Source organism: Bos indicus x Bos taurus, chromosome 12 (genome assembly GCF_003369695.1).
Source record: "Bos indicus x Bos taurus breed Angus x Brahman F1 hybrid chromosome 12, Bos_hybrid_MaternalHap_v2.0, whole genome shotgun sequence".
Lineage (NCBI taxonomy): Eukaryota > Metazoa > Chordata > Mammalia > Artiodactyla > Bovidae > Bos > Bos indicus x Bos taurus.
This window is the reverse complement of record NC_040087.1, coordinates 35,482,493-35,504,203: the sequence shown is the minus strand read 5'-3', so window position 1 is coordinate 35,504,203 and position 21,711 is coordinate 35,482,493. Positions and strand designations below refer to the sequence as shown.

At 43.3% G+C, this 21,711-nt stretch overlaps 1 protein-coding gene across 4 annotated transcripts in view; it reads right to left on the bottom strand.

The window, feature by feature from the left end:
* XPO4 (exportin 4) overlaps positions 1 to 21,711 on the bottom strand; it is a 92,736-nt gene that overhangs the window by 7,853 nt on the left and 63,172 nt on the right. For all 4 annotated transcript variants that reach the window (XM_027557601.1, XM_027557602.1, XM_027557603.1 and 1 more), the window contains 10 exons: positions 15,142 to 15,318; positions 14,455 to 14,597; positions 13,809 to 13,957; positions 12,891 to 13,068; positions 9,451 to 9,610; positions 8,794 to 8,963; positions 7,642 to 7,816; positions 4,814 to 5,107; positions 3,594 to 3,774; positions 864 to 982 (listed from right to left, as the gene is read on the bottom strand). In XM_027557601.1, coding sequence (XP_027413402.1) covers positions 864 to 982; positions 3,594 to 3,774; positions 4,814 to 5,107; positions 7,642 to 7,816; positions 8,794 to 8,963; positions 9,451 to 9,610; positions 12,891 to 13,068; positions 13,809 to 13,957; positions 14,455 to 14,597; positions 15,142 to 15,318 — 1,746 coding nt within the window. The remainder of the gene's footprint in view (positions 1 to 863; positions 983 to 3,593; positions 3,775 to 4,813; positions 5,108 to 7,641; positions 7,817 to 8,793; positions 8,964 to 9,450; positions 9,611 to 12,890; positions 13,069 to 13,808; positions 13,958 to 14,454; positions 14,598 to 15,141; positions 15,319 to 21,711) is intronic.

The window sequence follows — 21,711 nt, the reverse complement described above, 5'->3', positions numbered from 1 at the left end:
CCTCGAGGTCTGCCTCCCCATTCTGTGTACACACACTCTTCAGGGTCTGCCCCACATTCCGTGTAGCACATGCTCCTCAGGGTCTCCCCCCATTGTGTGTATACACTCCCCTCAGGGTCTGCCCCACATTCTGTGTATGCACACGCCCCTCAGGGCCTCCCCCACCATTCTGTGTGCACACACGCCTCTCAGGGTCTGCCCCCCGATTGTGTGTACACACATGCTGCTCAGGGTCGGCCCCACCCCACCTTCTGTGTAGCACACGCTCCTCAGGTTCTGCCCTTCCCCCCATTCTGTGTAGCACCCAGCCCCCTCTTCCTCTTCCTCCTACTCCTGGATGGTTCTGGGGTGGGCGGGAGAGAAGGGGTGTGAGGCCTTGTCACCAGCACACCCTCAACATAGACTGGTGAGAGGAGACAAGGCCCAGTGCAGTGAGACACAGGGAGCATGACCAGCTGAGTGAGCCCTGCTCTCTCCATCTGCTTGTCCAGGAGCGGCTGGGATGTACCCTGTTGCCCAGCCCCTCAGCCTGGGCATGTGCTGGGAAAGTACCAGAGGACACACCTACACATACAACCACACACACAACCTACTGTATCTGCTGTACACAAGCGGCCAGCAGATACTAGCACTCGGTCTCTAAAAGACCCAGTCTTTCCCTGGCACCGAGGGACCAATGGGCACAGGGCTGGGGCAGGCACAGGTGTGAAGGACACAGCATAGTAACACGCAGGCTGTTTTCAGGCACATTTCACAGGTACTAGCCCCTTAATTAAATCAGACACGCACTTGTGTTCCGGTATCCTGAACCTTCATGTTCAAGAACGCATGGTTTCAACGTTCCCATTCCTCTCTTCACGTACCTTCAAGAGGTCCTGTGACATCAAGGGCAGGATCAGGTTCACTCCATATAACACAACGTCGGCTGCCGACACAGATCTGCTCGCTGCTGGCCCAGGCTCCTGGCCTCTGAACACTTCATCTGCAATGTGACAACAAAGCGGTCTTACAGCTGCAACATCAACAGACGGATATGCTCTCCCACCTGACAGTGAAAGTGGAGTCACGCCCCAGGACAAAACAAATCCACGGGAGGATGACACAGACACCCGGGTCCTCCTTTCCTGCTTCGCTCTAAGGGTCTGAGCACTGGGTGCAGGTATTCTGTGTTGACATTATCGTTCTACAGCGATGAAAGTAAAACTAATGCTTCATCAACGTTTTTTGAAAAGTAAAGTTGACTCCACTGACACAATATTGTGTCATATTGTGGAGTATATTATTTCCATAGCAGTAGTCATTTTTCTCCTAGGTATGTGGGATTTTTCTAAGCTGAAAAGGAATGGAGAAAAACACTGGAATATTACACAAAATAGAGGTTTTTTTTAAAAGTTGCTAATATGACAAATAATTATTATTCTTAATCCAAAAATGAGGCATAAATTACTAAGACTCTTAAGACCTAAATGGATGAAGGACCAAAACCCATAATAAACATCTAAGAAACTGTATTTCAAATGTTCAATATTAGGAAAACAGGTGGGTTAACATGCAACCATGAGAAAGTCATGAGATGTGTTAATGACAAGGGAAAAGCTAACAATGAAAAAGGCAGAATATAAAATTATATTTGGACTATGACCATAAAAAAATTGTACAAAATAACCCAAAGAGAAATTAACAAAAAGCAATTGAAACAGCTGACTCTGGATTAAGTCAAAGGATGGGTGATTTTTCCGTCTCTATATTTCACATCTTTTCTACTATGAGCATATTACACTCACAACAAGGAGGAAAAAAAAAATGGGGTTAAAAAAAAAACCCTACCTCTACTTAAAAATCATGTTTTCAGTGTAATTCTGTCCTTCTCTCCAGAGGCTCAGCTCCAGCTGGGAGGACCCTACCATCCACAGCCGGGCATTGCTGAATCTCGGCCCCACTGGCAGGAAGCCTGGGCCGCTCGTGGGGCTCCCTGCGCCCCACACCTGCTCAAGGGACAGGCTCTGGGCCTGGACTGTGGCACTTGGCTCTGCAGCCGCCGGCTCCCCCAGGAACGTCGCTCAGAGGCTCACTTTCAAATGTGCTTTGATATCTCACCCAGTGTTGTTAATTTTATTTCATAATATTAAAATATTTTCTATCTTATCTCACCTATTATCTTTATTTTTAAAATAATCACTTAAAAACATTCAATTTTACCATCTGTTTTATCAGCTAATGCTGCTGCTTTATCATTGTGTACTTTAACTGTCTTCATTTTTTTCCTTCTAGATTTCAACTCTACCCACCTTTATTCTTTTTAACTTTATTTAGTACTTTCAATCCTGAGCATTTTGGCCTCAATTTCTTTTCTAACGGGTTATTATGATTTTAATCCTTTTTTTATTCTGAAAACCTGCCCATCCACAGTGACCCATAACCTCTTTTCCATGGCTCACTCCTGGCGGGGGGGGCCTTGGGTCTTCTGTCCCCTCCGAATGCCCTTCACACAAAGCTCTCTGTCCCTCCCAATCTCAGTTCTCAACTCCAGTCGGGGCTCAGGGCTCACGTACTATGGTCCACACTCCCCTCAGAAGTCCACACACTAATGGGCACAGTGCTCGAACCTTAGCAAGTCGTGTCATACACACCCTTCGAGGGAAAGGTCAGGACAGCGTGAGGTGTTACAGGGTCACCTGATCTAGGAAAGGTGACGCAGTGCCAGCCTGAAGGAATCAGGAACCCCAAGACCAACACCCGCGTGAGCAGCCAGGCCTGGAGACAGTGGGCAGTGAAGGCCCGTCATCTCAGGGCCCTGACACAGGGCAGACTGCCAGAAACCACTGGCGAGTGGACAGGAAAGTGACCAGTGCAAAGAACAGTGTCCAGTGTCAGGTGTGCTGAGCCCAGGGTGTGGGAGGTTTCTGAGGAGACAGCAGTACCCATGAGGTCGAATCACCCAGACGCACTGGCCTGTGACAGCGGAGGTGACAAGACCGTAAGTGACGAGAACAGGTATCAGGAGTACCTTGCAGCTCATCGTTAACCCACCTGACTGGACAGGCACTGACTATCACACCCCCTCTACAGTGAGGGAGGCCCAGCACAGCTAACAGACTTCCCCCAGGTCCTGCTGGTGGGGAGGCCCCAGTGTAGGGTTTCACAGAGTGGTGTGCCAGCACCCAACTTCAGTGGCTCCCAAGACGCACTGACCAAGGGCTCAGGTTCCCTAGGCATACCTCAGAGGACACAGAGGAGAGAGTCAATAAAACTAACTCTGAAGACAATGGCTCTGGAATCCCATGTGGGGATGTGAGCACCAGCCCTGCTAGCTGTGAACCTCTGCGCAAGTGGCACAGCCTCTCTGTGCTGTGTCCTCCTCCCTCACGTGAGTGAGCAGTGGTGCCAGCCTCAAGCTGCTAGATAGGAGCATGCCTGGCACCAACCGGAACCTTGTGAAGGGCAGACACCAGCACTGACGTCCCTGGAAGAGGAGAGCCTGGCACACGGGGCGCTGGGCCTCCACCCCGCCCCCACAGCCACAGAGACCAACTCTGCCTACCGTGTGAACGGAGCTTCCCGGGGAGGCCACACCAAAGCCTCACACACATTACCTGTGTCACTGAAATCTATGAACTCTTTGGACAGAAGGTTGGTCAGAAGCTCCATGATGAGGAGAAGGTCCTGGTACTGCTCCTCCTCGGCCGTGACATCAATTCTCTGCCGCCCCAAGTTATTCTTTGAATACACTTGCAGCAGAGTGAGGCAGGCTTCATACAAGTTCATGGCTTTGGACTGGAAAAAAGCAGGCAGAAGTTATGCTACTGGGGAGAACCTGGCTGGGAAACAAACATAAATATCAAAGAATATTTAAATTTGGATATAATAAATTTACTCTAAATTCTGACAGTTGCTCTAACACTTGTTTTAAACTATATTAAAGCATTAAAAAAAATGGAAAAGCATAAGATTACAGTTGCATTTAAAGTACTAGTAGTATTCTAACATAAAATTTGACACTTTGTGTGCATTTGATATTACACATGAGAAGACAATATGATTTTGGCAACAGAACTGCTTTACTACTTCAACTTCTTGTATGACAAGCTTTATTTTGAAAATGGTTTAACTTGCAGAAGCACAGAGTACCAAAGATTAGAATAAACAGCCCTAGCCTAACCACTGAACAACGTACCTGTGATGACACTTAACACCATTTACAGAATGAAACCTCACTTTTGAGCAGTTTCCTTTGATCTAATGGAGAAGGAAATGGCAACCCACTCCAGTATTCTTGCTTGGAGAATCCCACGGACAGTGGAGCCTGGCAGGCTACAGCCCGTGGGGTGGCAGAGTCAGACATGACTGAGCGACTAAACCACCACTTTGATCTAACAGCAACAACAACAAAACACAAATCGGGAACATCTTTGCTGACTGAATATAAAAGAACTTAGTCTGTCTAAACATTCATCTGATAACAAAACAAAGACACAAATCACCATCTCAGATTCTAAGTCCTAGAGTTCCACCACAGAGAACTTGGTTACAATTTTTTACCATAATCCAACTGTTTTATCAGATAGTCTTCATTTGAATAAGGAGTAAAACACTAGTCAAAAGAAATGACTGATCATTAACATTTTCAGGGCAAGAATTTACATTCATTCAATGAACCATCCTCTGAACTCTGAATTTTTGAAAATAGTTTTTTTGAACGATGCTTTGGGGGCACAAGAATATTATTTCAAATAACGTTCACTCAGTGTGAAGTATCTGTTACCCTGTTACACAGCTCTCAGGAGCTCTGATCTGGAAGGGACCAAAGACTCACCTCTCCAAGATAGCATATCTGCTTATGCGCAACTTCAACAAAAACTTCTATAATGAGGTTGACTGTCTCTGGCGTGTTTTTGTAAACTTCCATCAACCCAATGCAATTGGTAAGGAAGTCCATAAGAAAGTTAAAAAGGATGGCCACGTTGTCCACCTGGGTGGCTTCAGCAATGCCGCACAGGGCCTCCAGCGTGGCCGTGATCTCCTGCTTCACCTCCTCCTGCTGGCATGTCTGTGGGAAGTTCTCCTGGTTTATCACTCTCAAGAACCGCTGCTGAAGTGGCTGAAGAACCTAGAAAATAAAGCATGGGTTTTCTAAACATATGACTCCCAAGTTTTTTCAATTTGGACAAATATTCACTTTCCATAACATTTCTAATTGTTGGAGGCAAAAGCGCAGAAAACAAAGGTGATCCTAACTTCTGTCAAACAAATCACCCAGCAGCACATGGAAAGGTGCTCACATGATGAGGCAACAGGAAAACCAAGTCAAAACTCTGTGAAATACCTCACACCTGTCAGAGTGGCCATCCTCAGAAAGACAAGAAACAAGTGCCGGTGAGGATGTGGAGGAAAGGGAACCTCCATGCACTGTCAGTGGGAACTCGAGTTGGTGCAGCCACTATGGAAACAGTATGGTGGTTCCTCAAAAAATTAAAATTAGAATTAGCACATGATCCAGTCATTCCACCTTGGGTATTTATCTGAAAAAAAGAAACACTAATTCAAAAAGATACATGCACCCGATGTTCACAGCAGCACCATTTACAACAGCCAAGATGAGGCAGCAATCATCTTTGGCAGCAACCGTCTGTCCACTGACAGACAAATAGGGAAAGAAGGTGACGTACATACACACAGTGGAATATTACTTGGCCATAAGAACAAGGAAATCATGCCATTCATTTATGGAGGGAGGAACAAAGGCACAAACTTCCCGTTACAGGATGAGGAAGCACTGGGAAGGGTCTGGGAGGGGTCACCCTGGAGATTGTGAATATGTGACCCTGCGTGCAGAGTCTGGGAGGAGGTCATCCTGGAGACGGTGGACATGTGACCCCAGGTACAGGGTCTGGAGGGAGTCACCCTGGAGACTATGGACATGTGACTTCAGGTGCAGGGTCTGGGAGGGGTCACCCTGGAGACTGTGGAGGTATGACCCTGTGTGCAGAGTCTGGGAGGAGGTCACCCTGGAGATTGTGGGCATGTGTCCCCAGGTACAGGGTCACATGTTCAGGCCCCTCTTGTATACCATACGTGATGCGACTACAGTTAACCGCTGCTGTAGGAGATGTGGGAAGGTTAAGAGAGGCAATCTCAGGAGTTGTCATCACAAGAAAATAAATGTTCTTTAATTGCTTCTTCTTTTTCGGTACCCATGAGATGATGGATGCTAACTAAACTTACTGCAGCACTGCACTTCACAACATATGTAAGTTAAACCACTATGCCACAAACCTTAAAGTTATACAGTGATCTATGTCAATCACATCCCAGTAAAACTGAAATAAAGAAGTTACTGTTTATGAAAAAGCATGTAAGTGCATGCGATCATCTTCCTTCCTTCAGTAATTTGAGAAGAAAAAGAAAAAAACATGACTTCCTCAATGCCATTCACAGAATTCTGTTACTATTCTCATCTCTTTTCCATTAGGGGGAAAAAAAAAGATCCTTTATAAAGGTCCAGAGTGTAGATATTTTAGACTTCATAGGACACACTATCTCTGGTCCAACTACTCAATTATGATTTCACTGCAGTGTAGAAGTAGCCAAGGAGAAGATGTAACTGATTAAGCGTGACTGTATTTCAATAAAACTTTATTTATAAACTCAGACAGCAGCCAGATTTGGCCTGCGGGCTGCAGTTGCCAACCTCTGTTATGGGTGAAGACCAATAAGCTCTGAGTCTGTCTCTTTCCTTACCAACTCCTCTTGGCACAGACCATAACTCCAGATACTGAGGCCCGCTGTGGGTACAAGTAAATATGAGTAATCACGAAGAGGATGTCTTAATACTATTTAAAGCTGCACGTACGACAATAAATTTAAATAGAAACGGGACTGGGCTGGTTTTTGATCCAGTTCTAAAGTCCATTGCCTATTTCTGTTCTTATGCCCTTTCTCAAGCACTGAGAGCATCCAATCACAGAGATGACAGACTGCTAATTCTCAGTGCCAGTTGAAACCTTCTTATATAAGACAGTGTGTCCAGGGTGGCTGCTATGGGTTGAACTGCATTCATGCTGTGTTCAGTCATGTGTCCAACTCTTTGCAGTCTCATAAACTGTAGCCCACCAGGTTCCTCTGTTCATGGAATGGACCAGGCAAGAATACTGGGGTGGGTTGCCATTTCCTCCTCCAGGGGATTGTTCCAACCCAGGGATCAAACATAGGTCTCCTACATCAGCAGCTGGATTCTTTACCACTGCACCACCTGGGAAGCCCATGGGTTGAATTACATCCCCCCAAATGGAAATGCTGACGTCTGAACCCCTAGCACCTCAGAACACGACCTTATTTGGAAACAGGGCTATTTCAGAACCCCCACAGGTGACATGGCTTCCCTGGGGACACTGAGACACCAGGGCTTCCCTGGTAGCACAGCTGGAAAAGAATCCACCTGCAATGCGGGAGACCTGGGTTTGATCCCTGGGTTGGGAAGATCCCTTGGAGAAGGGAATGGCTACCCACTCCGGTATTCTGGCCTGGAGAATTCCATGGACTGTATAGTCCATGGGGTTGTAAAGAGTCAGACACAACTGAGCAAATTTCACTTTCACTTCATGGGTGATGCAGAGATGCCATGCAGATAAGGGGGGCCATTACCTCTGTCCAGTACTGCTGCTTGGTTTCTGTGTCCATGTGTGCAAACCCTCCCAAGACAAGCGCCTTCATCAGCGTCCTCTGCACAGGGCTGGACAAGAAATTCAGAGGTGGGCTTCGGCTTGCAAACTGCTTGGCTAAGTTCCACCAGTTTTCACACTGAATGACTAAGTTTGCCCTGCAGGGAGAAACGACAGGCGTAAAATGCATTACTTACTTACCCTGCATGGACACTCAGTAACAAAAGTGGAAAACAACTGGATTTAACTACTTTTTAAAGTCCAGCATAGTAAACTTGGTACAGACTTGGAAGTCTTGTATTCAAAGCCAATTAGCCATTTGTCAAGGTAAAATTCATTTAATCTCTCTTAATTACCAGTTTCCTCATCTGTAAAATAAAGATAATGGGAATAACAGCTCTGAACCTCAGGAATGAAACTGATAAGACATGCAGATGCCACACGTGCAGTGTCAGGAGCAGCACCTGGTAAACCATGAGAATGCAACAAACAGCAGCCAACAACAGGAGTAATCACAACCATGGACCCACGGAGTAAGAAAACTGAAAACATTCCCAGAATTTGTTGTAGAACACACTACAAATTTTATTCTGTGAAATTAAAATAATTGTTAAATTACCAGTTTTTCTCATCTTTAAAATGGGGTAATACTAATGGGATACCTGAAAATTCAGTAGACCACTCTACTCCTAATGTGGGAGAGACCTCTCTGCATTTGTTCCAACGGTTTGATACATTTACTAAAGCAGCGGTGCCCAGCCATTTTGGCACCAGGGACCAGTTTCGTGGAAGACCATTTTCCCACGGACAGGGGCGTGGTGTAGGGGTGGTTTGGGGATGATTCAAGCGCATCTCACTTGTGCTCCTGCCCCCTTGCCTGACAGGAGGCGGAGCTCAGGCAGCGGTGCCAACGATGTGGAATGGCTGTAAATACAGATGAAGCCCGCTCACCTCCTGCTGGGAGGTCAGGTTCCCAACAGGACATGGACAGTACCCGTCCATGGCCCGAGAGCTGGGACCCCCATTTTAAACACTGCTCCAAAACCGCAGGGTCTCCCTGGACCTCGGGACCGGGCGACTGTCCGTCAGTGGGAAAGCCTCTCCTGACCTGACAGGTGGGTCAGCGTCTGCTCACCTCTCCCTTCTCTCCACCAGCGTGACAAGCAGCTGAACCGTGTCGTCCGCGAGGCCCTGCTCGCTGCTGCACACTGAGAGGTTGCTGAGGACCTTCTGTAAGAGGTAGCCAACAATCCACTGAGAGCCCTCTGTGTCTGCTCCAAATGCTGTGCTGAATGGCACGCTTATCTTCAGAGAGAAAACAAATATTTTAAGGTCAGAAAGACCTGCTGAAAAGAAAGGAAGAAAAACCCACAGAGAAATCAAACTGAAATTAGCACTAAACCTGAAGTACCTTGCACCAATTTTCTATAGGTATTCATTTCCTGAAGTCCAGAAAGGACACCCTTAACCCACAGATGTTCCCCACTGTGGCTTTTCTGTTAGCTTTAACTATTCTCATACCAGGAACATAGGCACGTACTTACATTAAATGCAGAGAACATAAATTAATCCATTCCTAAATAGTACTCTGAACTTCACAGAGCTTAAAGTATGCAGAATCACATGATACACTCTAGGAAAAGTTAATTAAACAGCACGCTGTCCACACAGTGTGGAAGACGCTTGGCTATTACTCACATGCTGATAAGAAAATCACCAAGAAAACTGTTTTCATTTCTCTAACTCCCATCTTCATAAATGCAAACCCAGTCAAGCGGTGCCACATTCTGACCTGATCGTACAGCTTCTCATCCACCAGGAGGTAAGTCTTTGCCCAGCGCTTTAGAAACCAGACAATGTCTTTGCCCATCTGAGGGCTTAGCAGGTGTGTGAGGTCAGCCCTTATTGCCCGAGACTCAACTTCTGAAACTCTGAGGATGGCAGACAATAGCCTGTGGGCACAAAAAGGAGGTCATGTGTTTCTTTCTTTCTTTTCTGGCTGTCTAACCATATTTTTCCCCCTAAAAGCCCTTTTCTGTTTCTCAACTCTCTGATACTGTCTTCAAGAGGGTTGGAGACTCATCTGTGTCTCTGTCTTATTGCTGACCTTTCAGGAAGCAGGAAGAAAGAAAACAAAGAGTCATGGCTAGAGACACCTTCTGCTGGGACAGAGCACACGTGAATCTACCATGTACAGATTTAAGATGGAGAAGTGCATGAAGTTAGCCACGCAGAGTAAATGCAACTTAAAACTCCCACTGTTGGCACTGCTCTCTTTTCACATGCTGGCTATTTTATGGTGTGCACAGGCACAGCTAAGTGACCCATCTGAATATTGAGTCTTGTCTCTAAATCTGACAGTCTTATTTACTTTCTAAAAAACTTGATTAGTAATGGAATTTTTCAATAAAAATGTTGCACGTATGGTCCTTTCTGAACACTACAGAGTTCATACCCTGTGCAGTATTAACATAGCAGGATATGCGGTTAAGTAAAAAAAAAGTCTTTGTTCTGCGTTTGGGAGGGGACACAAGCGATGTCCATTTAACTTGACTTTGGCTAAAAGGCAAAGCAGTGAAGGACTGAAGGGGAGGAACTCATCCTGACACCCCTTCAGCAGCTTCAGTGCAGAGGTAAGACCGCTCCTCTTGGGACAGAAACCCCCTCGCTACATGGAAGCTCATGGACAGTTTTAGCTCCTGACCAAATCAGCTACTGAGAAGCACCTCCTGCCATGACTGCTCCCTGCTGCCCAGCTCCTTCCAGGCCTGTGACACCACCCCAACCCCCCACACCACAAGGTCCTGCCCCCAGAACCTCTTACATCTCACTGTATACACACGTATATATATATGTATACGTATATACAATGCTCTGCCAACAGTGCTAAGAGTTAAGAGAGTATATGAACAAAAAATAACCCAACAATTTCACAACTCATTTTAAATTGGCATATCAAATTTTTTCCATTAATTATTTAAATGATATAATTTGCAGCTTCACAGAATCTGAACTAAGTAATTACAGTGGCCACTTGAATGTATGCATTGGAATTTAATAATCATAGAATTCTGACACCACCATCATTCATTTGAAAAATAAACAAATTGTTCTTTTAACAGTTGGAAACTTTATACTCTTTCTCTCCTTAAATTTTTATTTCTATTTCATTCCCCATAAAATATTATCCTAACACAATAAATGTTTATACTCACTTTATTGATCATACCGTATACTTCTCTGAAACAAGTATATAAAGATATTAAAATACAATTCTTAAAAATTTCCCATGATAAGACTGTGCTAAAGATGTCCTCTGGATTAAGTTATCATTACAATACTTATTAATACACAACCAAGCAAAATGTAATGCCAATTTAAATAAATTAAACACATTTATTAAAAAAAATTCTGTACAATACAGCCAAAATCTCCTAACTATACATGTTACATAAACTTTAAAGATTGTGAATCACTATATTGTACAGCTGTAATTCATATAATATTGGAGGCCAATTATACTGCAATTTAAAAAACATACACAAAGATGTATGTATCTGACTAAGATAAGTGTGGGTTTTCTTTTTCTAAATTAGCCCATATTATGTTTAATTTGATTCCTGCTTTTCATTTCAATGGATATAAGCACTGAGAACACACATTCCAGTAAGTAAATGGAAGGTATTTCTAAAACAGCAGGGCACCCGGTACCTCTGAGGTAAAGCCCACATTCGTGGCATCAGGTGACGTCTCGTGACATGACAGCAGCCGTGAGGTCTGCCCGTGGCCCTGTCTGCTTCCCGCAGCTCCTACACTGGCCAACAATTCCCCGGCTTCCTGCTTCTCCCTCTTGCGAATGAGGAGCTGGAAGACGGGAGCCTCTGTCTGCTTTGGTCTAGACCAGTGTCTGGTGCATAGTAAGGATTCAGTAATTGTCAAGTGATCAATTCTTCAAGAAATGTGAACTACTTTTTTAGTAAACAAGGCCCGATTCTCTCCTACCATTCAATTTCACATTAATCCTTTGGACTGAAAAACAATAGCAATTCTTTGTTGTTCCACCCCCACCTCAACCCTCCATAGTCTGTGCTCTCAGATACCAAAATGTTTTGCTCCCACACTGATACCCAAGAGTGGTTAAGAATCGAAAAAGCACTGAAAACACGAGGACAGCATTCCTGAGGGTGCTGCCCAGACAGAGACAAAGGCACGGAAAATAACGGGACAGCACCATGGCTGTGAACACTCCCTGTGAACCAAACCAATTCAAACCAGTCGCTCGCCTAAGGCCTACAGCAACTCCAAAGGGAAGAAAGAAGACTCTTCCAGTAAAGCATGGGTATTTTATTCCCAACGAGAGAATGCAACAATAAAGGAGATAAATTCCCAAACATTTTCCTGACGTCTGCTTAACAGTTTAATGTTTTAAAAATCGTATTTTTCATTGCACAGGTTTAAGTGGTATCTATATATTTTGCATTAAAATAAAAAGAATGAGGGGGCAGCATCTTGAGTTACTGATCTTGCAACTGACAGAAGCAGTATTATTTCATTATTCTCTGTTCCTGCCACCTAAATTTAAAGATGCTGAAACTTAAACTGCTGTTTTCAAATCTGCTTTCAAGAGAATATTTAGTTGAGGTTCATCCTGCCTTAACCTCACCATCAAGAATTAGTGGAAGATCTGCCACTGCCTTTAGAAAGATCACAGTGAATTTTCTCTCTGGAGGCTGCTGCCATCTTGTAACAGGGCTCCCAAGGGTCAGATACTCAGGACAAACACTTCTGCTTTGTAAGAGGCAGGAACGCCCCTGGAAAGACGTTCCAGCTTCCTGAACAGCAAGGATGTGCTCACGTCCACCTGGTTTCTAAGAACTCCCCAGTCCTGGCGCTTTCACTCAGGTGCCTGAGCCTGCATTAGCACTGCTTTCTGGTGGGCAAGGGATGTGTGTGTGAGAATCAGCCTGGACGCCCCCAGAGCTTCGCTGCACCCAGAGTAACCTCACGCTGTTTTCCTCAGCCCTGGACACGCTGTCCGTCCCCAGCAGAGTGACGCTGCTTAAATGCATGGAGTACCTGCATCCTTGCTTGTTTCAAGGCTTCTCCAAGTTTGATCTTCTTTCATGTGTCAGCTTTACAACAACCTGTCTGTCACTCAAGTCATCTACCCATCAACTCAGAATTTATAAAACAGAATAAATTACAAGAGCACAGCTATAGAGGTCATATTACCTAATCACAGAATCTGTTCTGTTGTACCCTGGGATGGAAGAAGCCTTTTCTCCTGGAGATCCCAAAATTTGAAGTGTTGTATTAATGTCAACTTCAGATGAATGCTTAATGGAATATTCCATTATTTCTGGAGGTATTAGCGGAGTCTCTCCCTGAGTATCATCAGCTAAGAGGTAGCCTTCAGTTTAAAAAAAATTAAAAATGAACACTTAACAATCTACATTTATCAAATTGCACTATAAATGCGTTCAGTTTTGATTTATATACATCATATAAACTGATGTAAAAGTAAATGATAAACGTTAATGTTAATTTCAAGCTTGATGAGAAGAAACTTTCTAAGATAATTAATCCTCAAAAATATAGGAAAGGACAAATGTTTTATTCACCAATTTTATAATTCATATATTGACATGTAGGCTTTTTACTCTATGACCTTTAAATAATTTCTGGTAATATATTCTGCAAAATTAACATGAATTCTATTACCTCAATAAAAAGTCAATATTTGGGAATGCCTTTCCAAACAGTAAGGTCTTTTCCCCTTTGATTATTTAAAATACAGAAACACTGACAACATGGTTACAGAAAACCCTAAAGAAAAGTCAGACTGCCAGGACCAGCACTCTGGCTCCAAATGTTAGCATGGCCAGGGCCAGTCTCCAGGTCTCAGGCTTCACAGATAGGACGGGGTGATAATTAACAGCCATAGTATTAATAATAGCAACAAGGAAAACAGTGAGACCTAGTGACAGCACTAACGAGGGGCCGCACTGAGCTCCACACAGAACATGTGGTTCGGGACAGGTAAGGAACGTGCTCCTGCTCTGGGACACAGGGCAGCTGTGTCCAGGTCTCAAGTTCAACCCTACGTGAGAACTGCTGCTATTAACACAGGCCGAGAAACAAGCAACTGACCTGTAACTAGAATAAGCCAGTGGATGTCCTCGTACAGGTCGTCCAGCGTCTTGCTGTCGGCGGAGCCTGAGGTGGGCGAGGCGAGGAGCTGCTGCTGCTGCTGCCGCTGGAGCTGCCCGTGGAGCCGTGTGACTCTCTCCTCTAACAGACTACAAGAGGGAAGACACCAATGCCTTCATGAGGCTGAGAGAGCAAAGACCAGAGCGACTTATCACTCCCATTTACTGACAGCGTGGATTCAGATGTTAGCACAGAGCACATATACAGAAATATTTATTATATACACAATGTTCTCATGGCGCTATAAGAATTGTGATTTATTGTTTACGACATAGTATTAAAACATCACTTTACAAACAATCAAGGTTTACAACAGGCATTTGAAAACCAGTTATTCCAAGTGTTTATTGATATGGGTCCAGTGTTTCTCATACCACGTTTTCCATAATCTGTCTGTCATCTATGCTGTGGTGCCTGGGCTCCAAATGTACAAGCCAAGGAACGCCACCACGAGTGCGTTTCTGTCCACTTGTTCCATGTGCTGTGCCCGGGGCGGGGGTGTTTACAGTCTTTAAACACTTAAAGCTCTCCGGGGCATGTGACTACAGGGTGTTTGCTCCATGGGGTGTCTTTGGACCGTGTGTACCTTGTCAGGAGAGGGATACAGTGCTCTGCAGCAATGCGTCCTAGCATTCCTACACTGGCTAGCTGATCAGAAAACTGGTCTCGGTCGTCCTCCTGGAGTTCACTGATCTCTTCTTCCTCTCGAGAGGCCACTCCGTTGGCAGTCTGTTATTGACAAAAGAAATAAAGACTGAGCTGATCTTAGGACCCAGCCTGTTCCTATGCTGAGGAACAGAACCTCAGGACCTTCAAGAAGGAGCACCTTCAAGTGCAGCTGCTGGGGACGCCCGCCTGCCCACCCAGTTACTAAAGGGGGGAAATTAGAAGAGAAAGAAGTGAGGGGTCTGACCACTCCCGCCGATCACAGGTAACATGGCCAGTGCACACCTACACCCCACCCCCCACATGGAGTGGAGTTCCTGTCGTCTCTGAGGAGCTCTGACATCATTAAGAGCCATCACCCCTTGGGTGTCACTGGACAATCAGCAAGACACAGCAGGTGACTGAGAACTAAAGAGAAGTGGAGAACCAGAAGCCACAGCCCATGAAACACAAACCTGCATAGATGCCTGCTCTCCATCTGGCACTCTCAGCAAGCCCTTGGAAAGAGCTCAGCCTAAATTTCTAGTATCATGTGTGATGGGACAAACAGACCAACGAGAGCCCACGAGGAAACAGATTTTTAACTACAACCTGGCTTAAAACTCACCAGATTCCTTGTGCCATCGGGCGCAGCGAGATGGCACTGAATGTAGGAATTGAACACCTGGACTGCGTGCTGGGTGAAAAAGCCTTTATGGAAGTGCTTGTCATCTTGTACTAGCGTCAGCCAGGATTCCAGCAGCCTGTCGTACGCCTCCATGTATACCATGTCGTCTTTGTCCAGCTAGGAGGAAGGGGCATTCACAAGACAGACACCAGTGAGATGGAGTCACCGCAGACAGGTCCATGGGTTGGCCTTCAACAAAGTTCCCAATCAGCAAACAATGATCGAGCTAATTGATCCCATCTTCAAATTAACTGATCAATTTGAACACTGCAGTAAATATGTATAGGCTTTTTACTAGATTTTCTAAAAACTTTCTAACTTAATCTAAATTCTTAGGCAAATAGGAATTAATGTTCATTTCTGTAAAAGACTAACTTTTCAGCACTTTGTAGATCATGTATTTTTCAAGCAAAGATAACTGACATTTTTCTCTGTCAAGAAGAGAACTGTTAGGGCTTGTACATACTCCATGACATTGTATTAGAAACTGGAAAGGCAAGGATGGGCCTCAGAGAAGCCCGAGGAGGGCCCTGAGGAGACTGAAGCACGAGTGAGAACGCGTGGGAAGGCCAGCAGATGGCGAGCAGACAGACCTGGGTGTGGGGGGTGGGTGTCAGGCTTGGATAGCAAGTCCCCAGCATGGACAGGCTGGGTCCTAAGATCACTTCAGAGCAGAGGGTTTCTCGGTGAGGAAGAGTCCACACTGAGTGACTCCGGGCAGCTCTGCGAGCGCAGCATCTGACACTTCACTCTTCTCACGTGCCAGTAAGAAACCACGCCTGAATTTTGCCATTAATTAGTAGGACTGTATACAATTCAGTCTTTGCATTGATTTGTTCATCTACAAATTCACCAGATCACCGATCAGTCAAATCCAGAATACTTATGTGTCAAGCACTATGTTCAAAAACATAAATAACAGAGCATTCAGAGACTTTTACATTAAGTCCAATGAAAAAAAGGGAGAAGAGAACAAATAATCGCAGAAGACACACTAAAGGTCACAAGAGATAAATGCACATCCCAGGGTTGGTATTTGCTGTGATAATGGTGTCTCTCAGGTTTGGTCTACAGCTTGTCTTCTAGCCTCAAGCTACAAGAGCTCTGGAACCTCCATCAGAGGACAACCTCAGACTGTTATCCCAGCAATCTGCCAATGACTCAAAGAAGGAAGTAATGGAAGATCTCTTTCAAGAATTCCAAATTAAGCCAGACGTCAAATGCCACCTCCAGACAGGAGAAGGTAAGCACCTGAGGAACTGCATCCAGCAATAGTGTTTTATGTTTTTAGCTTTTATTAACCTAGGGAATACAGAGAAAAATGGTCATTTTATGGATCAAAGGAAGCTTTAATTTTTTGAAAAAATACTTAAAAGTAATCTGTGAAAACTTCACAAAAGAATAAAGTGAAAATAAAAAAAAATCTTCATTAGATAACTTTATAAAGAATTTTAAAACAGCAAACCCAGAGCTTCCCTGGTGGTCTAGTTGTTAAGAATCTGCCTGCCAATGCAGGGGACAGAGTTCATTCCCTGGTCTGGCAAGATCCCACATGCCTCAGAGCAACTAAGCCCGGAAGCCCACGCAACTGGAGCCCCTGCTCTGCAACGAGCGGCCCAAGCATCTCAACGAGAGAAAGTTCACGAGCAGCAATGAAGACCCAGGGCAGCCAAAAATAAATCAATAAATTAACAAATACTTTTTAAAAATAGCAAACCCAAATTTTATTCCTATTTGTCTGGTCGTGAAGATGTTTTTACTGAAAACAAGCAACATTATTTGAGTGCAACTAACTAGGACATACTCATGTTGTAAACAGTCAACTCATAGTATCTGTGGTATTTACGTCCTGTAAAGTTGACCCAACACTGAATCAGCAAACACTCTGGTCACTGCATTTACACTGTGCAAAGGTGGACAAACGCATACATCACTTTGTTTCACGTGTGTTTTTGTGCACAGACACCTTACTTCACATACAGTGCTGATTCACGGCCAGCAGCCTGTTCAACAAAGCTCACCTAACACACACATCTTCTCCCTAAGGCACGCCCCAGCCTCACTGCACTTGGGCACAACACCTGGAAGCCATCTGAAACAGCAAGACCATCGAATTGTAAGTACATCAGTATTTTTTGACAAAAATTTGGGGAACCCCGTTTCACACAAAAATGCAGCACTGGAGATGGTGAGGACAGCTGTTTGTACTGAGAACGAGTATGCTGGGTGGATCATGGTTTTTGTAACTCTCTTGCACACGTATGCCCATGAATGACCAAGAAAATTCACACTAGTGCTGATTTTGGGGGTCACAAAAGAGTTCTCAGCAAGAAAGTGAATCTGCAAATATGGAATCCACATTCAACAAGGACCAACTGCACTTGTAAAGTCTAACTCCAGGAGGTCCCAGCGTCCTCCTCATGCTGGTTCTTCCTGCTCACGCACCATCAGAAGGTGTGTTTTCAAACCTTGACAGCTCGTAATTTTGTTGAAGGACAGCCATGTTCTTGGTTCCATAAGGGCAGTAATATATATTCGCTTAATTCCTAAATACCAATAAAAATGATCAATTCAGCCAATTTTTCCATTATATCAGTTATTTCCTTTCACACTGCTTTCACCATCAATGCAATTATAAACCCTATTAAATAAATTCTTTTGCACAAACATCAAAAAAGATGAAGGACTACTGTCAGTAATCTTTAGGAAACTTTAAACTCACAAAATACTGGGTGACGCTTTTCCATGGAATAACTGACTGGATGGGAATGCCATATTTTCTTTTTGTTCTTGGAAATAGACTGTTGGCTCATAAATTGTTGAGCTTGGGAAAACTGATCGCCTAAAACTGTCTCAGATTTCACTTACACATCAGTTTTACCAACATTATTAGAGCTCAGAGAGCTGCTGTCTCTACATTCATCTTCTGCTTAGCATTGTGAAACATCTTATTCTGAAAATTTCTCTCTTTGATACTCTGGGCAGAAAGTGAAAAATTCTGAATTTCAAATAGCATCCAATGAAATGCTAACAACAACGACATAAAAAAGATGGCATCTCAAGACCTCTTGAAAGATTGTACCATATTTTAGAAAATGCAATCAGGAAACTGAAGTCATAAAGAGTAGTTATTTATTCTATTTGTGATGATTCATTTCACTGTTTCACTAACCTGGTAGGTGATTCTATCATTCTTCCATTTTCTTATTCTTTTAGCTTCTTTTTTATTATAGATGGGAATTGATGAGTAATGGTGAACTACTTCCTAAGATTAAGAAATAGCAAAACGCTTCAAAATATAAGGGAAATCAGATCACTAAAATTCCACAATGCATTTTGGGCTTATGCTAAGATAATTACAAATGTTCTTTTTGTTCTAAGGTCTATAATAAAGAATAAAAATAATGAAAACTGATGGTTAAACAGAACTGTTCAAAAAGAAATCCAAATGCTAGACTCTGGTGGAATAGTGAGGGTTAAAGAGTCAAATAAAACCTATTCAGACATCATCTGTTGCCATGGGATTGAGGATCAATGTCATTCACGACATGAAGCTTTGCAGGAGATCATTTTCCATCTTTATTTTTACCGAATATTTGGAGCATGCCTCTGAGGAGCAGGTGTGCTTCCCCTTTTTCCCGCAAGAGCCTTCTAAGGACCTGGTATCTCCAGCCCCTTCTAAAAAGTCAGGCTTGTAGGTACAGACACTATAGCCTGATTGTTGAGACTGCTCATTTTCTCTAGGCTTGACTTTCTACTTTCCTCTTTCATCTAATTGCCTTCTGCAAGTTCTAAAAGATTATCTCACTCTAAATGTTTTTTTTAATAAGCCATCAGAAATTTTGTATGAAACAAAGAGAGTTATGAAAAAATACAATAACCTCTGTTATAGTTTTAATGACCAAGTTCTTTCTCTCTAGGACACATCCACTGTTAAAGGCTGCCTAATTCATGAAAGGGCAGCTGTGAAGGGAAACCTTACAGAGAACAAGACACCATTTGAGGAGTTATCTGAAAATGGAGCTGATTAAAGAATGTCTGTCTAACTTGTGATTTGTGCATGAGCGTATTTGCTGCAGCATTACTGAAAACAGTCACTGAATCATTCCTCTAAGGTTTTGCATTAAAAACGATTTCTAACTCCAATTAATGACATGAGATGCTGATTATATAAAGGTATTACATAGATCTGGATGTGAATCAACAGATGCCAAGAAAGTGATAAATGATGGAATGTTGGAGAATTTTAATTTCATGTACTATCTGAATTACTTTTACCAATGACCATATACCATTTTCACATTAAAACTGTATTCTGAAATAACAGTAAGAACAAAATTGTAAGAAATAGGCATGTTTCATTCTAATAAATGTATTATTAGGAAAAAAAAAAAGTGTCTTCATATTTGGATCAAGGAAAAAAGGAAACCTGAATACTCCCATAACTAACCATTCAGATTTTTTTAGCTTAAATTCTTCCCCCAAAGAAAATACCAACTTAGTAAACTTACAGGTGAGATCTACTAAACTAGCAAAAAACAAAAATAAAACAACCAATCTTACAGAGACTGATCCAGAGAAGAGGAAACAAGAATGAGAAAGACATAACTCAGGAAGTGATGTTACCTTGACACCAAACAAACCCAGCCATTCACAAAAGGCCATGACACATGGCTGAGCTGGGTTCAACTCAGAAATGCAAGGGCAACTTTAACAAAAGAAAAATCCATAAAACCAACTGATCACACTAACAGATCAAGTAGAAACACAATTAATGATATTCAATACTCAACCATGTTTTAAAATCTATTAGTGGGACTTCCCTGGTAGTTCGGTGGTTAAGAATCCACCTTCCAATGCCGAGGATACAGGTTCCATCCCTGGTCAAGGAACTAAGACCTCCCCTGCCGCAGGGCAACTATGCCCGCACGCGGCAACTACTGAGGCTGCACTCTGCAACGAGAGGCCCCCATGTGGTAGAGAAAGCCCACGCGCCACAGTGAAGACCCAATTTAAAAATTTACAAACAAACAAAAAACCTATTACTCATTCTGATAAAGGAGAGCTCAAAAGCGGTTAGCAAACATTACTCCTAATGACGAACCAGAAAAGATGTCTTCTATTACCATTTGATTCAACACTGCACCATAATAAATGAACCATACACTAAGCGTCAGAAATACAAATGGTGAAGACTGAAAAAAGGAAGACTGCCATTATTCAGATGACACGACTGTCCGCAGAGGAAAATCACTAGAATCAATAAGAATTCTGAAAGGTCAGTAAATATCAGATCAACATACAAATGCCAACTTCAATTCTCCATGCCAGCAGCAATCTCAAAAATGAGACTTACAGAAGATACTATTTATTACAGCAACAAGAATGGAAGGCACTAAAGGAAAACTTATTCCTTACTGAAAGGTAATAAATTACACCTTAATATAGAGAAATACCACATTTATGGGCAGAATTAATACAGTAGAGATGTCCACTTTTCACTAAAGAATCATTATAATTCCAAGCACAATCCAACTTGAAAAACTGACACAATTTTTACAGAAAATAAAAAAGCTAACACAGTCAAAATTCCTCCTGAAAATCCAGGGTGCAGTGGGAACTGATATCACCTTAAAACAAAACACAGGTGCAAAAACAGACTAATTGACCAATGGAAGTGGTCAGAGCTCAAGCAAGATCAACTAGCATGTGAACACTAGATATATGACAGTAACAGTCTTACAAATCATTAGGAAAGGAAGGGCTATTTGATGCATGTTGCTGGCAGTAGAGGAAAACAGCAACAAAACAAAAAGACAATCTAACAAATGGGGAAAAAATATTTGTAAACCATATATTTGATAGGAGGTTAATATCCAAAATATATAAGAAACTCTTGCAATCCAACAGCAAAAAAATAAATAAATAAATAAACCAGATGAAAGAAACAGCTTAAGAATCTGATTAAGGCTGGGAGATTAAGATGGTGGAAGAGAAGGACTCGAAGCTCATCTCCCCCCATAAATTCATTTAAACTACATCTATATAAGGTGCTCCCCCCTGGGGTCCCCCTTCATCAGCTGGGGGAGCAGCACAGACCGCAGCTGGCAGAATAGAGAGATGTGCACACAGGGTCCTGGCCACCACCTGCTGTCTCATCTTCGTGCAGACAGACCTGGGGTGAGCACAGGCCAAAGAGGCTGGAGTGTGGTCGGAGCCACAGTCAGGGGTGTGGGGTGTGTGCGTGGCCCTGAGCCCATGTTCACCTCGGGAGCCCCCCATCAGTGCAGAGCAGCCTCAGAAACTAATGAGCGGGCTCTGCGGCAGGACATGAGAGGGAAACAATGCATTAATGAAGTCAGAAGGAGAAAGTAAAAAAAAAAAAAAAAAATTATAATAATCCCTTTTAAAAATCACATACAAAAAAATAAAATACTTATGAATAAACCTGACCAAAGAGGTGAAAGACTGATATGTTGACAACTATAAAAAGATGATAAAAGACATCTG